The 14,317-nt window shown below is 41.4% G+C and overlaps 1 protein-coding gene across 5 annotated transcripts; it reads right to left on the bottom strand.

Moving 5' to 3' along the window:
* Positions 1-65: 65 nt before the first annotated feature.
* Positions 66-12,524, bottom strand: gtf2a1 (general transcription factor IIA, 1). 5 transcript variants are annotated; one of them, XM_034150484.1, is made up of 10 exons: positions 12,052-12,524; positions 10,575-10,676; positions 9,028-9,316; positions 7,694-7,758; positions 6,207-6,282; positions 5,268-5,410; positions 4,690-4,794; positions 3,098-3,349; positions 2,717-2,806; positions 66-1,589 (listed from the first exon to the last, which is right to left on the bottom strand). In XM_034150484.1, exons 1-10 carry the CDS (start codon positions 12,079-12,081, stop codon positions 1,482-1,484), a joined length of 1,260 nt encoding a protein of 419 aa, XP_034006375.1. In that variant the 5' UTR covers positions 12,082-12,524; the 3' UTR covers positions 66-1,481. The 5 variants fall into 5 exon arrangements, with proteins under 5 accessions (XP_034006375.1, XP_034006377.1, XP_034006376.1 ...); XM_034150486.1 differs by having other exon boundaries at positions 5,286-5,410; XM_034150485.1 differs by having other exon boundaries at positions 12,306-12,524.
* Positions 12,525-14,317: the final 1,793 nt, after the last annotated feature.

Raw genomic sequence — 14,317 nt, 5'->3', positions numbered from 1 at the left:
TCTTCATGTGTCAGCGCTTAAAAACATTCTCTATAGAGCCAACCATCAACCATATCGACACAAAATTCAAAAAACAAGTACTTTATTTCAAATTGCTGCAACAGGGGCACTAAAAACAAACTGCAGAGAAACACACAGGCCCCCCGAGTTAAACTCACTTCGATAGAAAATATTCTCATTTAAAAGTCATGAATAAAATGAAAGCACAGGAGAACATGTGTCGGACGAAATGATTTGGATCATAGCGTTTATCAAGCTTTGTCCATCCAACAGCGAGAAAGAAAAGGAACACTTATTAGATTATAAGAGCACAGTTTGGTGCGGCTTGCCAAGCTTTAAAAAAAAAAAAAAAAAAAAAAAAAAAACATGAAAACATGAACTTTCAGGAATAAATAAAACAAATTATTAGGAAAGGATGTCACCATGTACCCACCGAAAGAAGTTAAATTAAAATCTATTTAACTGATCCAACAGAGACATTTTGAGATTATGGGGTGTGCGAGGAAAAAGCAGTGAGAACATACACATCAATCAACATACACACGCTCACTTTCTTTCACAGACCCGCACAAAGAGAGCACGCTGTGGCTATTGATTAACTCGACTAACTGGTTTGACAACACATTGATAAACTGACAGTGCACATTTTCAGACGGCTGCAGGGATCTAAAAATAAGAGCAAAGAAGATACACCAACAGGACAAACGTTATTTGTACAATTCTTAAATGAATTCAGTGTTGGATCTGTTCCTTTTTCTGTGTGAAGTTTTTTGGATAAAGATGGAATGAAGCTCCAGAGAAGCAGATGAGAAAAAAATGTTTGGGGGGGGGGATTGAGTGCTCAGATTAAAATAATGTCTTAAAATAATTTAATTTTTGTATTAATGTAATTCCTTGGCCTTAACCCTTCATGGAACACGTTTAAAAAAAAAAATAAGTTTAAAACAACAGGTCGTTACCTACATTAAAACACTCAGTTTTCATGATTTTAGGGAAGAACAACATTTTTTTGCCATAAGTGAAAGGCAGCAATCTTGACCGGTGGCACTAAGGTAGGACTGAATCCTTCAGTGCGTCATCCAGGTGTTTCTCATCTACAGGGGTTATATTGAATGGCCCTCCTGTGGTGGGGGCAGGTCACCCTGGTCCACTACACCTGTACGATGTGAAATGCTTACTCTCCAAAAGATGTAGAAGAAGCCAAAAAGATAAAGAATGCCGTGTGCGTAACCTTCCACTGTCGGTTTCTCTTTCCGCAAAGGCTAGTCGGGTGTGTTTCAAGACACCCCCGTTTTTTTTACAGTACCTCACAATCCTTTTGGTTTGTCAGAGTTCTCAAAGACTCCGAAGAAGTTTCCTGAAACCAATCCAGTCCCAGGATGTGGAAGGATATTGAAGTATCTGTTAACTGCAGAGAAGGAGGTACAGAGTTTCTGCTCCTGTTGCTTTGTCTTTCTCTCTTTTATTCTTCTTCTTTTACTTCACCATTCGGCGTCCCCAATGGCTTTGGAGAAGACATAGTCTCTCCCGTTCAGATTCATGATCCCGTCCTTCAGGTGGAATTTCCATTTGTTCTTACTTCTGTGTATCTGGGGAGTATGGAGACGGAAATTAATGTTGTAGGCGTCAAGGACAGATGTTTCATCTTACGGTGGACACAGTCTCTAATGTCTTTAGCGTGTGCACACAGGAGACTGGCCGGACACAAACTGTGTATTCACCAGTGTCATACTTATAAACAGGCACTCATCTAGAATTTAAGTTTTGTAATACAATTTCTGCATGTATGCTAGTAGTCATCAACCACTGCACTCAAGGAAGTGCATCAAACTGATACAGCGCTAATGTACCACAGAAATGGCTCAGACACATTTTTTGGGAAATATTTAGCACTTTTTCAAAAGATTTATATGATGTAGGCAAAAATATATTATCTTATATAACGCCAGAGTTTATTTGTTATATAAAACTGATATTACATTCATATTTTATCGAAGTCCTTCTTAGTAGTAGTAATGTTTTAAATCGTTAAAATGTTTTTTCATCGATTGACAAATGTAAATAACTGTGTTTTTGCGTTTAAGTGTTAACTTTAGCCAATATGTGTGTGAGTCCTAAAGTACAGTGATGAAGGAATGACTCCGAAAACCCGGAAATGAGTTAGTATTTGACCTCTTCTGGTTCCCCTGAGTCATGCTTGCTTAAGAAATGTTCATGTTTTGTGCTTTAAATAACCCACAGGAGTATGTTTTGTGAATGTGTCATGAAAACGGCAGTTTCTAACAAAAACTAAATGAGACTATAAATGTCATTTAGCGGTGGTGGTGGCATGAAGTCATGACAAGGAGATGTAGTTTGTTTATAGCCTAACCTTATCTTACAATTTTGGCGATTGCATTGATACTACTTAAATCACAAAGTGGTGTTAATATGTGAGATTATCACAAGTGTCTGTTCGCCACAGATCTTATTTTCTACAATAATCTAAAATCCAATAGAAAAATCCCATTGCATTTTGTCGAAGAAGCCCTTGCAATGCTAACTTCAGGGTTGCCCTACAAAAATACACCATCACTGCACCGCTCTATAGACTAGTGATCAGTGCAGGGATAGAGCGGTGATTAAGGGAAACTTAAAATATTTTCAACTGTATTTTTACATAAAGGCTGATAGAGTTATGTTTTACCATGTTTCCACTCCACAGATCATTTCTTACCTTGTCATACTGGCACACCACTACATTCTCTGTATCAAACAGCTCCTGGTCCTCCTCATCGCTGACATCATCACAACTGTTCAGCGGCTCCTGACCAGGGAACAAACCAACACAATATTAAATATTAAATCGACTTATGGTGAAGAAGCCCTTGGAAATTAATGTCTAGTCTTTACAGCAAGTCTTATTATTATCATTTATAGCGTTCAAAATATTTGACACTGCAGTGCCGCTGCGTTTAAACTACAGCATTTGTTCAGTTTCATTACAGAACCAGAGATACCTTATTTATCCAAGGGAAAATTGAGTTGTGTGAGAATTGTTTTGTCAAATTTGAAAGTAAAATGTCTAATACAAGATGTAAACCGTATAGTTTCCCACCTCTTCCACCTGGCCGTCCTCTCCCCCCTCCTTGTCCTTCTCCTCGTCCTCGTCTTCATCGTACTCCTCCTCCTCATCCTCGTCCTCTTCTGAGGAGGTGTCTCCGGCGCCGTCCACCTGCAGCATAATGGGAGGCTGCTGGGCCTGAGGCTGCTGCTGGGCCTGTGGTGCAGCTGCGCCCTGGGCCTGCTGCAGCTGCACCTGAGCGGCCTGAGCCGTCTGCTGCTGGGCCATCTGCGCCGACTGCATCACCTGACAGGAGGAAGAGAGAGGGGGTGGATGTCACAAGACTTATAACCTCCAGAATAGAGCCGGGTTAGGGATAATATGCAGCAAAATCAGTGATTAAGACCATCTCTGGATTTACACATGATTTCACTGATTTAAAAATTATCATATTGCTCCTGCTAAGAAAAAAGTCTGTTCTAGCATAGCAAAATGACGGCAGCACTGATCTAGGATTTCTTTAAATGTCCAAGTCTGTTCACAGTTCCTCTTCCAATCACCAGTCTTCAAACGCTGCCAGAGCCCTTCTTCTGCTGATTCCCCTCTCCTTCAGCTCGCATTTAACCTTTCACCTTCTCTTGCACGGTTTTCTTGTTAATAGAGACAATTCAGCCAAGTCTCGTGCTCTCCACAAATATAAAATAAGCGTATTCAGTAAGTATTTGATTAGATTGACACTAATGTCACAGCTAACCGGACTTCTTTCTGCGGATTGATTTGACTGCACACGGTCTCTCTATCAGAGCGTCTTTAGCAATGGTCTACTATCGAAAAATATCAGACCGCTGAAGGTCAACATTGACCAATCGGAATAGAGTATTCCTCTACGTCAGGGGTTTTCAAAGTGTGGGAAGGTGAGCCTCCCCCAGAGAACATAAGAACAGCCGCGCCCTCCCTCCCAATTATTATTATTATTGTTGTTGTTGTTGCTATAATGCAGGGGCATTCAATTCAAAGAGGTCCAGTAAGAGAACATGTCATTAAATGCTCTGTTTTCGCTGTCTACCTTTCTCTTTTCTGAGCACGCCATTTGAAATGACTCCGACTGTTTCTCTCTTCTTGTCTCGTCTCTGTGTTTGAATCTATCGTGCTGACTCACTGACTGCACCCATTTGATTGGCTGAGTAGCGCCACCTCCTTAAAACATTAAACAACAACTTTCTTAAACCTTTTTATCTTTATGTTTTAAACAATTCGCTTTGCTGCGTGGAAACGGTCCCGCTGAACGGACCTCTGTCGCCTGTCAGCGCAACTTAAATGATGCCGTTTAAAAACATAAAAGATAAAGGGCGCTGCCGGCCGTCAACGGCCCGTTCTGTGATTCTCCAGAACACACAGATGGCCCGTCCGCCCCTGGGTGGAGGTGAAGGGAATGAGCACTTTTACAACCTTTTTGGCGAGGTGGGGGAACTCGCTCTCCACAGACAGCCAAAAGTGTGCACTTTACTCATATTTTTCTCGTTATTTTTTTCTCACGCTGCGCCTCCCCAGAAGCTCTCGCACCCCCCCAGGGAGGCGCGCCTCACACTTTGAAAACCGCTGCTCTACGTCATGTAATAATAAATGGATAATAAAGTAGTGCTGACCTGTGTGTTGCCTTGGACTTTGTTTCCTGAAGCTAAGACGATCTGCTGCGGCTGGATGATGACTCCTGTTTGCTGGGGGATGCCTCCCTGCAGAGGAGCCAGGACCTGCACGCAGGAAACAGGAAACACTCACAATCTGCAAAAAACTATACAACAGTTTGGAGGGAGCTAGATCTTAAAATGCCAAAAGTTGAGTTTTTTTGTTGAGATGTTAGGGTCTGGCTGTTGTGATGCATTTTAATACTAATACTACTTGTTTAATTTGAAAAGTCACTGAAAGAAAGGTAACATTTAAGTAGTCATGGGTGTCCTGAATAAACAAATGTTATGTTATACGTTGCATTTTTCAATATACTCTACGCATCAAGGCTGTGTAGCCAAACAGCTTTCTTGTAATAGACTGTGTTTTTCATAACGATAATGTATGTAAAAATATACATACTGTGTATAATCAGTCTATTACAAGAAAGCTGTTTGGCTACATAGCCAGACAAATTGGATACATGCAGCCCTGTCGCCCTTACAGCCTTTGTTCTTAATCTTTAACGGTGTTGTTGACAAATCAAAGGTGCTCCTACCTGTCTAATGGGGCATACCTGCTGTATGACCGGTGCCTGCACCCCCCCGGGCTGCATCTGCTGCTGCAAGAGGATCTGCTGCTGCGGCTGCTGGATGATGTACTGAGCCCCGTTGGCAGCCCGGACCACCTGCAGGATCTGACCTGGGGGGGAAACAGAGGGGGGGGGGGGGGGGTTAGTCTGTGAGAGGGCAATGGCTAGAGTAGAGTACAGTGTTTTACAGCTTCTTCTATGTGAGATGTAGTAAGTTACACACCAAACAAGCACCAGGAGAAGTTGTCATGCTAATTTTTTAAACCGCAGTTTCTCAATATGGGGTTTCGCATCTCGTATGGCTCTTTGCGCGCGCGTGCGTGTGTGTGTGCAATGAGCACAGATGTGTATTTAAGGCAGAGTGTGTTTTTGTATCTGATGGGAAGCCATTAACGGGGAAAGAGCCTGGAGAGGGCGATAAAAGATAAAGCCGGAAAAAGAGTTGTGTTGAGGTCAGAGACGGTAATGGCAGACGCAGGCCTCCACTTCGGAAAAGACCTTCAAACTATCCTCCACATTTTCCAGGTACGTGTTTATACTAGGTATTACAGTAAGAGCGGATAAAAACTCAAAATCAAAGTAACTAAAACACTGCCTTCAAAACAAAAGCGCATTTTCTATGAAAGTCACATAAAGGTCAAATTAGTCAATACATTCATTAATCATTTTTATTACATTTCAATTTAAATTAAAATGACTGAGAAAATCTGGAATTTTAATTGTGTGAATAGCTATGAAAAAAATACAAATAACAATCTTATAGCACACTACCTTAGCAACTTCCTGTTTTTTTATCGTTATCATGACCAAGCTCCAACTATGTGAATTCATCTATTAATTAGGAAATTTGAATATTTCGTTTTTTCTTCACAATGTGCTGCACTGATGAACCTGTGAGCGTCTCACCTTGGCTGGTGATGAGCTGTTGGTACGGGGTGACCCCTGTGGGCAGGGCGAGGGTTGCTGCGGTCGCTGCTGCACTCTAGAGGACAAAAGGAGGAAACACACACATGGGAGTCAGGTACACACTCACATGATCAAACAAACATTCAATGAACTGTCAAAGATCTTGACACACAATTAAGCACACTTTAGGGGTTAAACTAATGTGGTTAATGCTGTGTCCTTGTGATACATGTTGTTTTATTGCTCTATTTTAAATTGACTTTTTATCTAATTTTCATATCTCTGTAAAGGGTCTTTGAGCACCTGATAAAGCACTTGATGACCGTTTTAGTTTTTAAGATCTTCAAGGTGTAAAAGCTCTGTAGGGGTGTTTTAAAGGGGCCCTGTTCTGCTCATGTTCAGGTTCATATCTGTATCTTGTGTCTCTACTGTGACATGTTTTCATGCTTTCAAGTTCAGAAAGGTCTTTATTTTTATCATACTGCAGCACCTCTTTTCACCCTCTGTCTGAAACCAGAGCCCAGTCTGCTCTGATTGGTAAACTGGCCGGCTCTGTTGTGATTGGTCAACCGCTTAGAGATTACCGCTCCTTAGTCTATCACGTACAAAGTGTTGGAGCGATAGCCACTAGAAAGGACGAGTGTTAAATAGTGATGTCACTACTCTACGGAAGTAAACATTGGAGTTCAATGGAGGTGTTTCAGGCAGGGGGGGGGGGGGGGGGGGAGAAACTCCTTCTGGAAGGAACACAGGGATTTTAGCCTTTGCAGGCCATTTACATGCACAAAAACTTTTAATACACACCAGGGAAACTTAATAGGGCCTCTTCAAATGCACACAAGGTAGTAATGAGTTTAGCTTTAAGTACATTTCTCTGAAGGGATTTGAATGCTTTAGTGGTAATATTGACATTCCCTTGGCTGTTGCCTTTACATATTTGCATTCATTCATTTTGCCTGCCAGGTTTGATGGTTAAAAGGTTGGAATATTTGCAAGTGAGGATTAAGGGTTTGAGAATTAAAGACAGTTTACTATTACAGCACAGGAGCAAGCCTTGACATCAACAGATGGCTCAAGTGTTGTTAAGAGAGAGAGAAGTACAAAAGGAAGGGAAGTGTTGCCGCTCCATTGTCGTAATCACAACTAGTTAAGGGAAAGTGTGTTTCAGTGTGTGTGAGACACAACGGGAGCATGTAAGAGGATGTATTATTGTCTGTATCTCCACTGTAATTCAGACACTACACTTCTCTCTGAACTTCCTTCCTCTCCTGCTTTCCATTTCTTTCTGCCCTTCCGTCTGTCTGCTCCAAAATAGTGGCTCTGCTCTGAGGAAAAGTCCTGCAGAGACACTTTATAATCCTCTTGTTTTGACTAAGAAACATTCCTTGCCGTCTCTTAATAAAAATATATTACACTAACAGAATGCTTCAGGCAGTCACTGTATATCTGTATTCAGTGGATATAAGCGATGTGCATTATCTACTTACCATGCCCGTTGCATTCATGTGCTGTAGGATCTTGGGATCCTGGACAATGACTTGCTGCTGGGGAGCTGTGGAGAGAGACATGATTAAATCACAACATAATAACATAAGCATCACGAGTCTCCATGATTCTATCCGATTTTTTTTTCTAGTCACAATTAGATCTAATCAGTTTTTCCAGCATCGACAGCTTTGCTATTGTTAGACTGGACGGTATCGATTCATAAAGATCAAAAGATAATTTGGTTTTATGCCGAGATAATTATTTGCATTTAAATAAATCTTATTTAAATTGATGGCTACAGTGTATTAAGTTAGTTATATAACCACACGTTTTTGTTTTTAGCAATGTAATACACACTTAGGCCATATGGGCGCATTTTAACAATTTATTTATAATTTAATATAAAATGTAGATGTAAGGATTTTCAATTTTCTTTTCAGCACTGTTTGTTTTTAGGGAGTCTTAATTTGTAAAAGATAAGAATGGCTTTATGCCATGAAAACTGTAATTTACTCAAACCCTTCTTTGACAAGACAGGCGAGGCTATTTGTTATCAAGTGTCATATAGCCACCATATTTACATCGCTCAGGTTTGAAAACATGTTTCCCAACCACTGAATTCCAGGGAGCAGAAGGCTTTTCCACTTTTGTTTTGTCCACTATCTCTAACTCTAACAATAGCTGTGGAGTCTTGAAAAGTGCAGCTGCAGGCTACCCGTAAACTATTTGGTTTCATCTGTGAAATTACCTTTTATTTCGGAAGCAAGTAGGTGGGGGAGGAGAGAAAAAAAAAAGGTTGAAATTAAAATCTCAATCAATAAGGAATTAAACTTGTGACACCATTGAAAACTTCTAATAATGGGGTACTGGATAGCTCAGCTGTTAGAGCTGGCTGCCCATATATGGTCCACGCTGCCTAGTAGTCTGGTTCCAATCCTGATACGACCGAACATTTCAGGCAATGTCCCCCCCCTCTCAAGTCTAACATCTCCAATAAAGGCCCTTTGACCCAAATACCTTTAGAACACGAAAACTTCTAATAACACCCTGAAACAAAAATGCTTCAACAGAGAAATAGGGATGTTAAAATACCAATTGTGTCAAGTCATTTAATCTACAACTGGCTCTTACAGTTTAAAGTTAAAATCATATGGTAGTTTTGTAAAATGATTTCACTTTCTGAATATCAATGTCAAAAACTTGTGTTTAGTAGGAAGGCTGAATACGACTTCTCCAAATGGACATGTTGTGGTGTGTAATGGACTTGACAGATGTTAGCAGTCTCTGTTGCATGCATTAGCATTAGTTGTTGTTAGTGACGGTGCTGACTGACCTTGCTGCTGCTGGATGACCTGCTGGGCCTGGGCTTGCTGCTGCACCTGCTGCACCTGTTGGACCTGCACCTGATGCTGCACCTGATGCTGCACCTGATGATGCTGTTGCTGTTGTTGTTGTTGTTGTTGCTGCTGCTGCTGCTGCTGCTGCTGCTGCTGCTGCTGTTGTTGTTGTTGTTGTTGCTGCTGCTGCTGCTGCTGCTGCTGCACCACGGCCTGCAGGGCTGCCTGCTCCTCCGTGTGGAAGCCCTCCACTGCCTTGGACTGCATCAGTTTGTTTTCCCATAGCTGAGGCATCGGGAAGAAGAAAAGCGCTGAGTCAGAGGTTTAACAAGATTGTGATGAAGCACCTACATTAACCCTTGTGTCTCACTACGGACATTTTGGCTTTTAAATAAATGTTTTGGCTATGTTAATGCACATGGCATACAGAGTGTGAGTTTTCTTTCTTTTTTAGGATAAGGAAGTTTAGCCTCTGCTACTCTAATGAGTCAATTATTAGGTTGGTAGCCAAAATATAGATAGTGAGACCCTTAAAGACAAAAATAAATATTAATTTAATCCAACTGCCATTACAGATAAAAATCACACAATATACGACTTTCAATCTACAGCCCTGACTTTAAAATAGTTTTTCAGTTTTCTATATTGAACATATTTATTACGCTTTCTCTACAGGGAAAATACATGGCATTTTCTTGGTTTCTTGCACAAATAAATAAAAACTCACCAAAAGTTGTTGCTATTTACATATCCCAGAAAACACTTAACTTCCTTCTAACATTCAGTTTAAATAAATAATTTCAAGTGTTATTTCTCCATAAACATTGGGATTCAAAGGGATAAAATTCAGAAAATTAATGAATAGTTGATTGTGCCGATCAGGACTGAAGTTGGTTAAATATTTAACTCTGGGAAAAATATTTTTTTAATGGCAGTTAAAGGTGGGGTAGGTAATTCACTTCAGAAACACTTTTTGTTATATTCCATGGAATGCTCTTAACATCCCGATAGCAATGAATACATGAAATGCATTGACAATAAATAACATAAAAAAGTGTCATCTGTGGAAGCCATGGCGCTGTAAAAAGCACGACCAGGCAGGTAGGCATGGCCTACCTGCCTGTCAGCCTTCCATCTCGTGCACAAACTTATCTCGTGCCCTCATTGGTCATGTGCGCGTTCGTGTGTGTTGGAGGAGGGGCTCTGTAAGGAAGTCTGAAGGATGGGGCAGATTTTTCTCGGCTGCGTACTTTCAAATTCTAGGGCACTCGAGCTGGTTTCTCCATTCTTACCTACCCTACCTTTAATGTATGTATTTTTGTCCTCTGAGCAACTTTTTTTATATATACTTTATTATTGTATTGGAAAGGTTCTCCAATGAGAGGCTGAAGTTTCCAATCATAATAAAAGATTGGGATCAGCTAGTTTCCTATATCCTCCAATGAACTCGAGGATGCATCACACCTCACAGCACTTCTGCACCAGTGACATTTCCCCTATAGTTGTTCTACATAGGAACAATGCTTCTGCAGGGGCCAGTTACCGTCTTCAGCTCCAGCAGCACTTGCTCATCCACTCCCTCATCCAGGAACAGCTCTCGCACCTCGTTGATCACATCCTCGATCACAGATTTATACAGCTTAGGCTATGGGGAAGTAAGCACCAGAAAAGGACATTAGTTGGTTGAAGAAGAAACAAAAAACCCACAAAAACAACATATCTGTTACACAAAATATCCACCACTTGGTGCTTACTTGCATGGAACATATGGTGCGTGGTTTTCAGAAATATGTTTAATAGGACACTTAGAAAGCTTCACAGCTGCAATAACAGCAGCTAGCCATTACATGTCCAACAGACCATGTTATATACATTAAAATGATCCTCAACAAGTAAGTAAACAGGTAATATTTGGTGTGAATATGTTGCAAACATGTAACTCAACTCTTAAAACTGGCCCAATGCGAAATAATCCTAGGGATTAGCTACAATGTGTGCACGTCACTGTGTGGAAGGTAATGCTAATCCATATAGCCCATGTCTAAATGTCCGTCTGTCACAAACAACACGACAGTATGTCACTAGGAATTCCGTGGCATACGTGGCGCATACAAACAGCGAATGTACAATGTGTTTATGTCAAATACTGTCGCATTTCAGCACCGGTAGAAAGCGGTACAATGTAAGCCTAAAAGCGCCAACGCACTGCACCGCTGTGTCCCCAATGTCCGCAGCACGGACCTCGATCCCTGTGCTTCCTCCCCCTCGGCCTGTCTGCTCCTCCACTATTTAAAGCTCAGACTGGTGTTTATATGTTAGAGCCGGTGACGTAGCGTCGAGTAGCACCTTCCCATCCCGGGCAGTCTATATTAGAGAGCCAATATGGCGGTATAAAACCAGCAGCAGCGAGGAGGAGGGCCAGAACCGGAACGAGGGCAGACGTGGAGGCCATTTTACGGAGCGGGGAACTGCGCGCTCGACAGCCCCGTACATTGAGCACTATGTGACGGAATGTGAAGGATATTTTCGGTGTTATATATTATGAGTGCTCAGCTTTGACTACGTAGTATGGCTTGGTCGGTGGGGAGCAGTTATTAGATTGTTATGAGGTGGGTAAAAGTGGTGGTTTGGGACGGCTATCCTGCCTGCTGCTCGTGGAATGGTGGACAATGATGACTGAGCGTAACAGATTTTTCGGCTAAGGAGACTTTAATTTTACACAAAAAAGCTGAATTATTCGCAGTGGATGGTGGCGAGGTGCTTTGCAAACATCTGCATCTTAAAAGCTATGCAAAATAAAAACTATTTAGCTTATCATGTTTGCTTTTATAACACTCATCTACCCAAGCAATGATCAGCACAAACATCAAAATCAGATATTAATTTAGCCATAAGTGTAGTTTCAAAAGACCAACATGAACCAACTCATGAAAGCTTCAACCTGACAAAAGAGCCCATTATTCGCAACTTCAAAATTGCATTTCATCACCAAACCTACAGTTCTACTTCATTTCACTTACTTTATGTACAGCTCCTCTTACGTTAGCCATTGCTCCTACCAGATGGCTTTATCTCAGAGAACAGTCTAGTTTCCAAAAATGATTAAAATGGCCGAATGACTGAATTAAGCCTTCATTTTATTAGATATAAAAGTGAAGTGTGTGTTACAGCAAATTAATTTCACTGAAATCAATAATAAGCAGCTCGTCGACAGCTTTCCATTATCTTTACCCCCATTTTTCCCCGCTGACAATCCTTAGAGATTGGTCCTTACCACTGGGTTCGAGTTAGCCGAGCTCGCCATTATACGCGTAGTGTAAAAACCACACGGAAATAGGCGAGAATAGAGCCAAAAATTACGAAAAACGACTTAAAACAACTGGGAACGGTATCTTAAAACAGCCGGCATTACTTTTGTAAATAAAACACAGTTTTTGCGGTCTTATTTACAATCCCGGACTGCGACTTCCCCAGCCGTCCTCCGTCCGTCGTTGTCCTGCTTTATATACTGAGCGATGGAGCTGCGAGTGCGCGAGACATAGGGCAGGGTCAAAATCGCACATCGCGCGAGACTTCGTGCGGATTTATGATCCAATAAATCCGCCTGCTGCTGGGATATGTAGTTTACAAGTGGGAAGCAGTAAACACATGTGCACAGATCACATTAGCTTCATAATGCCCATTGATCTTGTTTACTGAATTAGGCCAAATGTAAATATTGTATGAGGAATTAATCCCAATGCTCCAGTAGGCTACTTTCCAAACACTAGTAGATAATTGCAGGGCCGGACTGGGACAATAAATCAGGCCGGGAATTATACACCCAGCCAGGCCACTACCAGTTTTTTTTGGTGCCATTTTTGCTGGATTTATTTGTGAGTATTTACAGCGTTGCTGATTTTTTTTGGAGTTAAATGCATCAATCTGGTGCATTTTGAGGGGAAAATAAAGAGACTAGATCTATGGAAACACTTATATGAAACATAACTGTATACATTTAAATAATCATAAAATCATAAGAACATGGCCATAACCAATAACATACCATATCCAATATTAAAAAAAAATGAAAGTTGTTTATTTATTTATTTTTGGTTCATTTATAGTTGTGAGTGTGTCTGGGCTCCTGAACCAGCCTCCTGTCTCCCCCCTCTCCCCCCTGCTCCTGTTGGCAGCAGCAAAGACTAGTTTTAGCTCTCAACACGTTTTTAAAGTTTATCTTACCTTTTTTCACCTATTTAACATTTTATTCATGCATATTTTACTAATCACTCCCCCCTCAAATGGAAATATGTGTTTACATAAATGATGACCAAACCGTTTGAGACCCACAGAGATAAGTTAGACTAAAGTTAAAGGAAACCTATCATGCTATATTTAAATGATATATTGTAGGGCCATACCTATATAAGGTATATTTATACGTTTCTGTTTTCGAAATACCAAACAGATCATGCATTTTAGCCATGCCTCATTTTGCTCTATGTGTTGTTTGCTGTCTACGGGTCTGATTTTGTGAGCTGCAGCTGACCACGCCCCCCTGCAGGAGAGGGTAGCCGTGCTCTGATCAGCTGCTGGGCTGTCAGAAGAGGGGGAGAAAAAGAGATCTCAGTCCTCCGTGTTTTATTATATAGAGTCGTTATTCATTTGTTTTAAAGCTCAATAAATAACAAAAGCTGCGTTCACACCAAGTACTTTCCTGTACTTAGTTCCGGCACTAAGAGCCCCGGCGCTTTTAACCCCAGGGCACTTAGTACAGATCGCGTTCACACCGGAGTACTTTTCCCTGAGGGAAGATTACGCAAATGAGCCGCTGACGTCACTTCTTCTTCTTCTGCTTTGGCTTTACTGGCAGGCCACAAACCACTTCACGGCGAGTACAGTAGGTGGCGGTATGCACCTTAAAGTTGTTTGCAATCCGCTGCAAAACAAGAGAAGAAGAAGAAAAACTTCCCGCGTATACTGCGACGCCCACCCACTCGCTGTACATTAGGCGTCTGTTGTTTACCTTCCGACCTCAGACATGATGGAGATGGAGTCGACTGAAGTTGTGCTGTTTGTGCTCATGTTATACAGCTTTGTAACTGAGTTAATGCAGCCTGAGCAACTTGCGTACAATAACAAAACAAGCCGAGCACGAGTGGTGGTGGAGAACGCTTTTGGCAGACTGAAGGGCAGGTGGCGGTGCTTGATGAAAAGAAACGACTACAAGATCACAATCCAGGTGGCAGCATGTTGCATATTACATAACCTTTGTGAAAGTAATGAGTACAGGGACGAATGGAC

This window comes from Trematomus bernacchii, unplaced genomic scaffold (assembly GCF_902827165.1).
Source record: "Trematomus bernacchii unplaced genomic scaffold, fTreBer1.1, whole genome shotgun sequence".
In the NCBI taxonomy this organism is placed as follows: Eukaryota; Metazoa; Chordata; class Actinopteri; order Perciformes; family Nototheniidae; genus Trematomus; species Trematomus bernacchii.
This window is presented reverse-complemented; position numbering and strand designations above follow the sequence as displayed.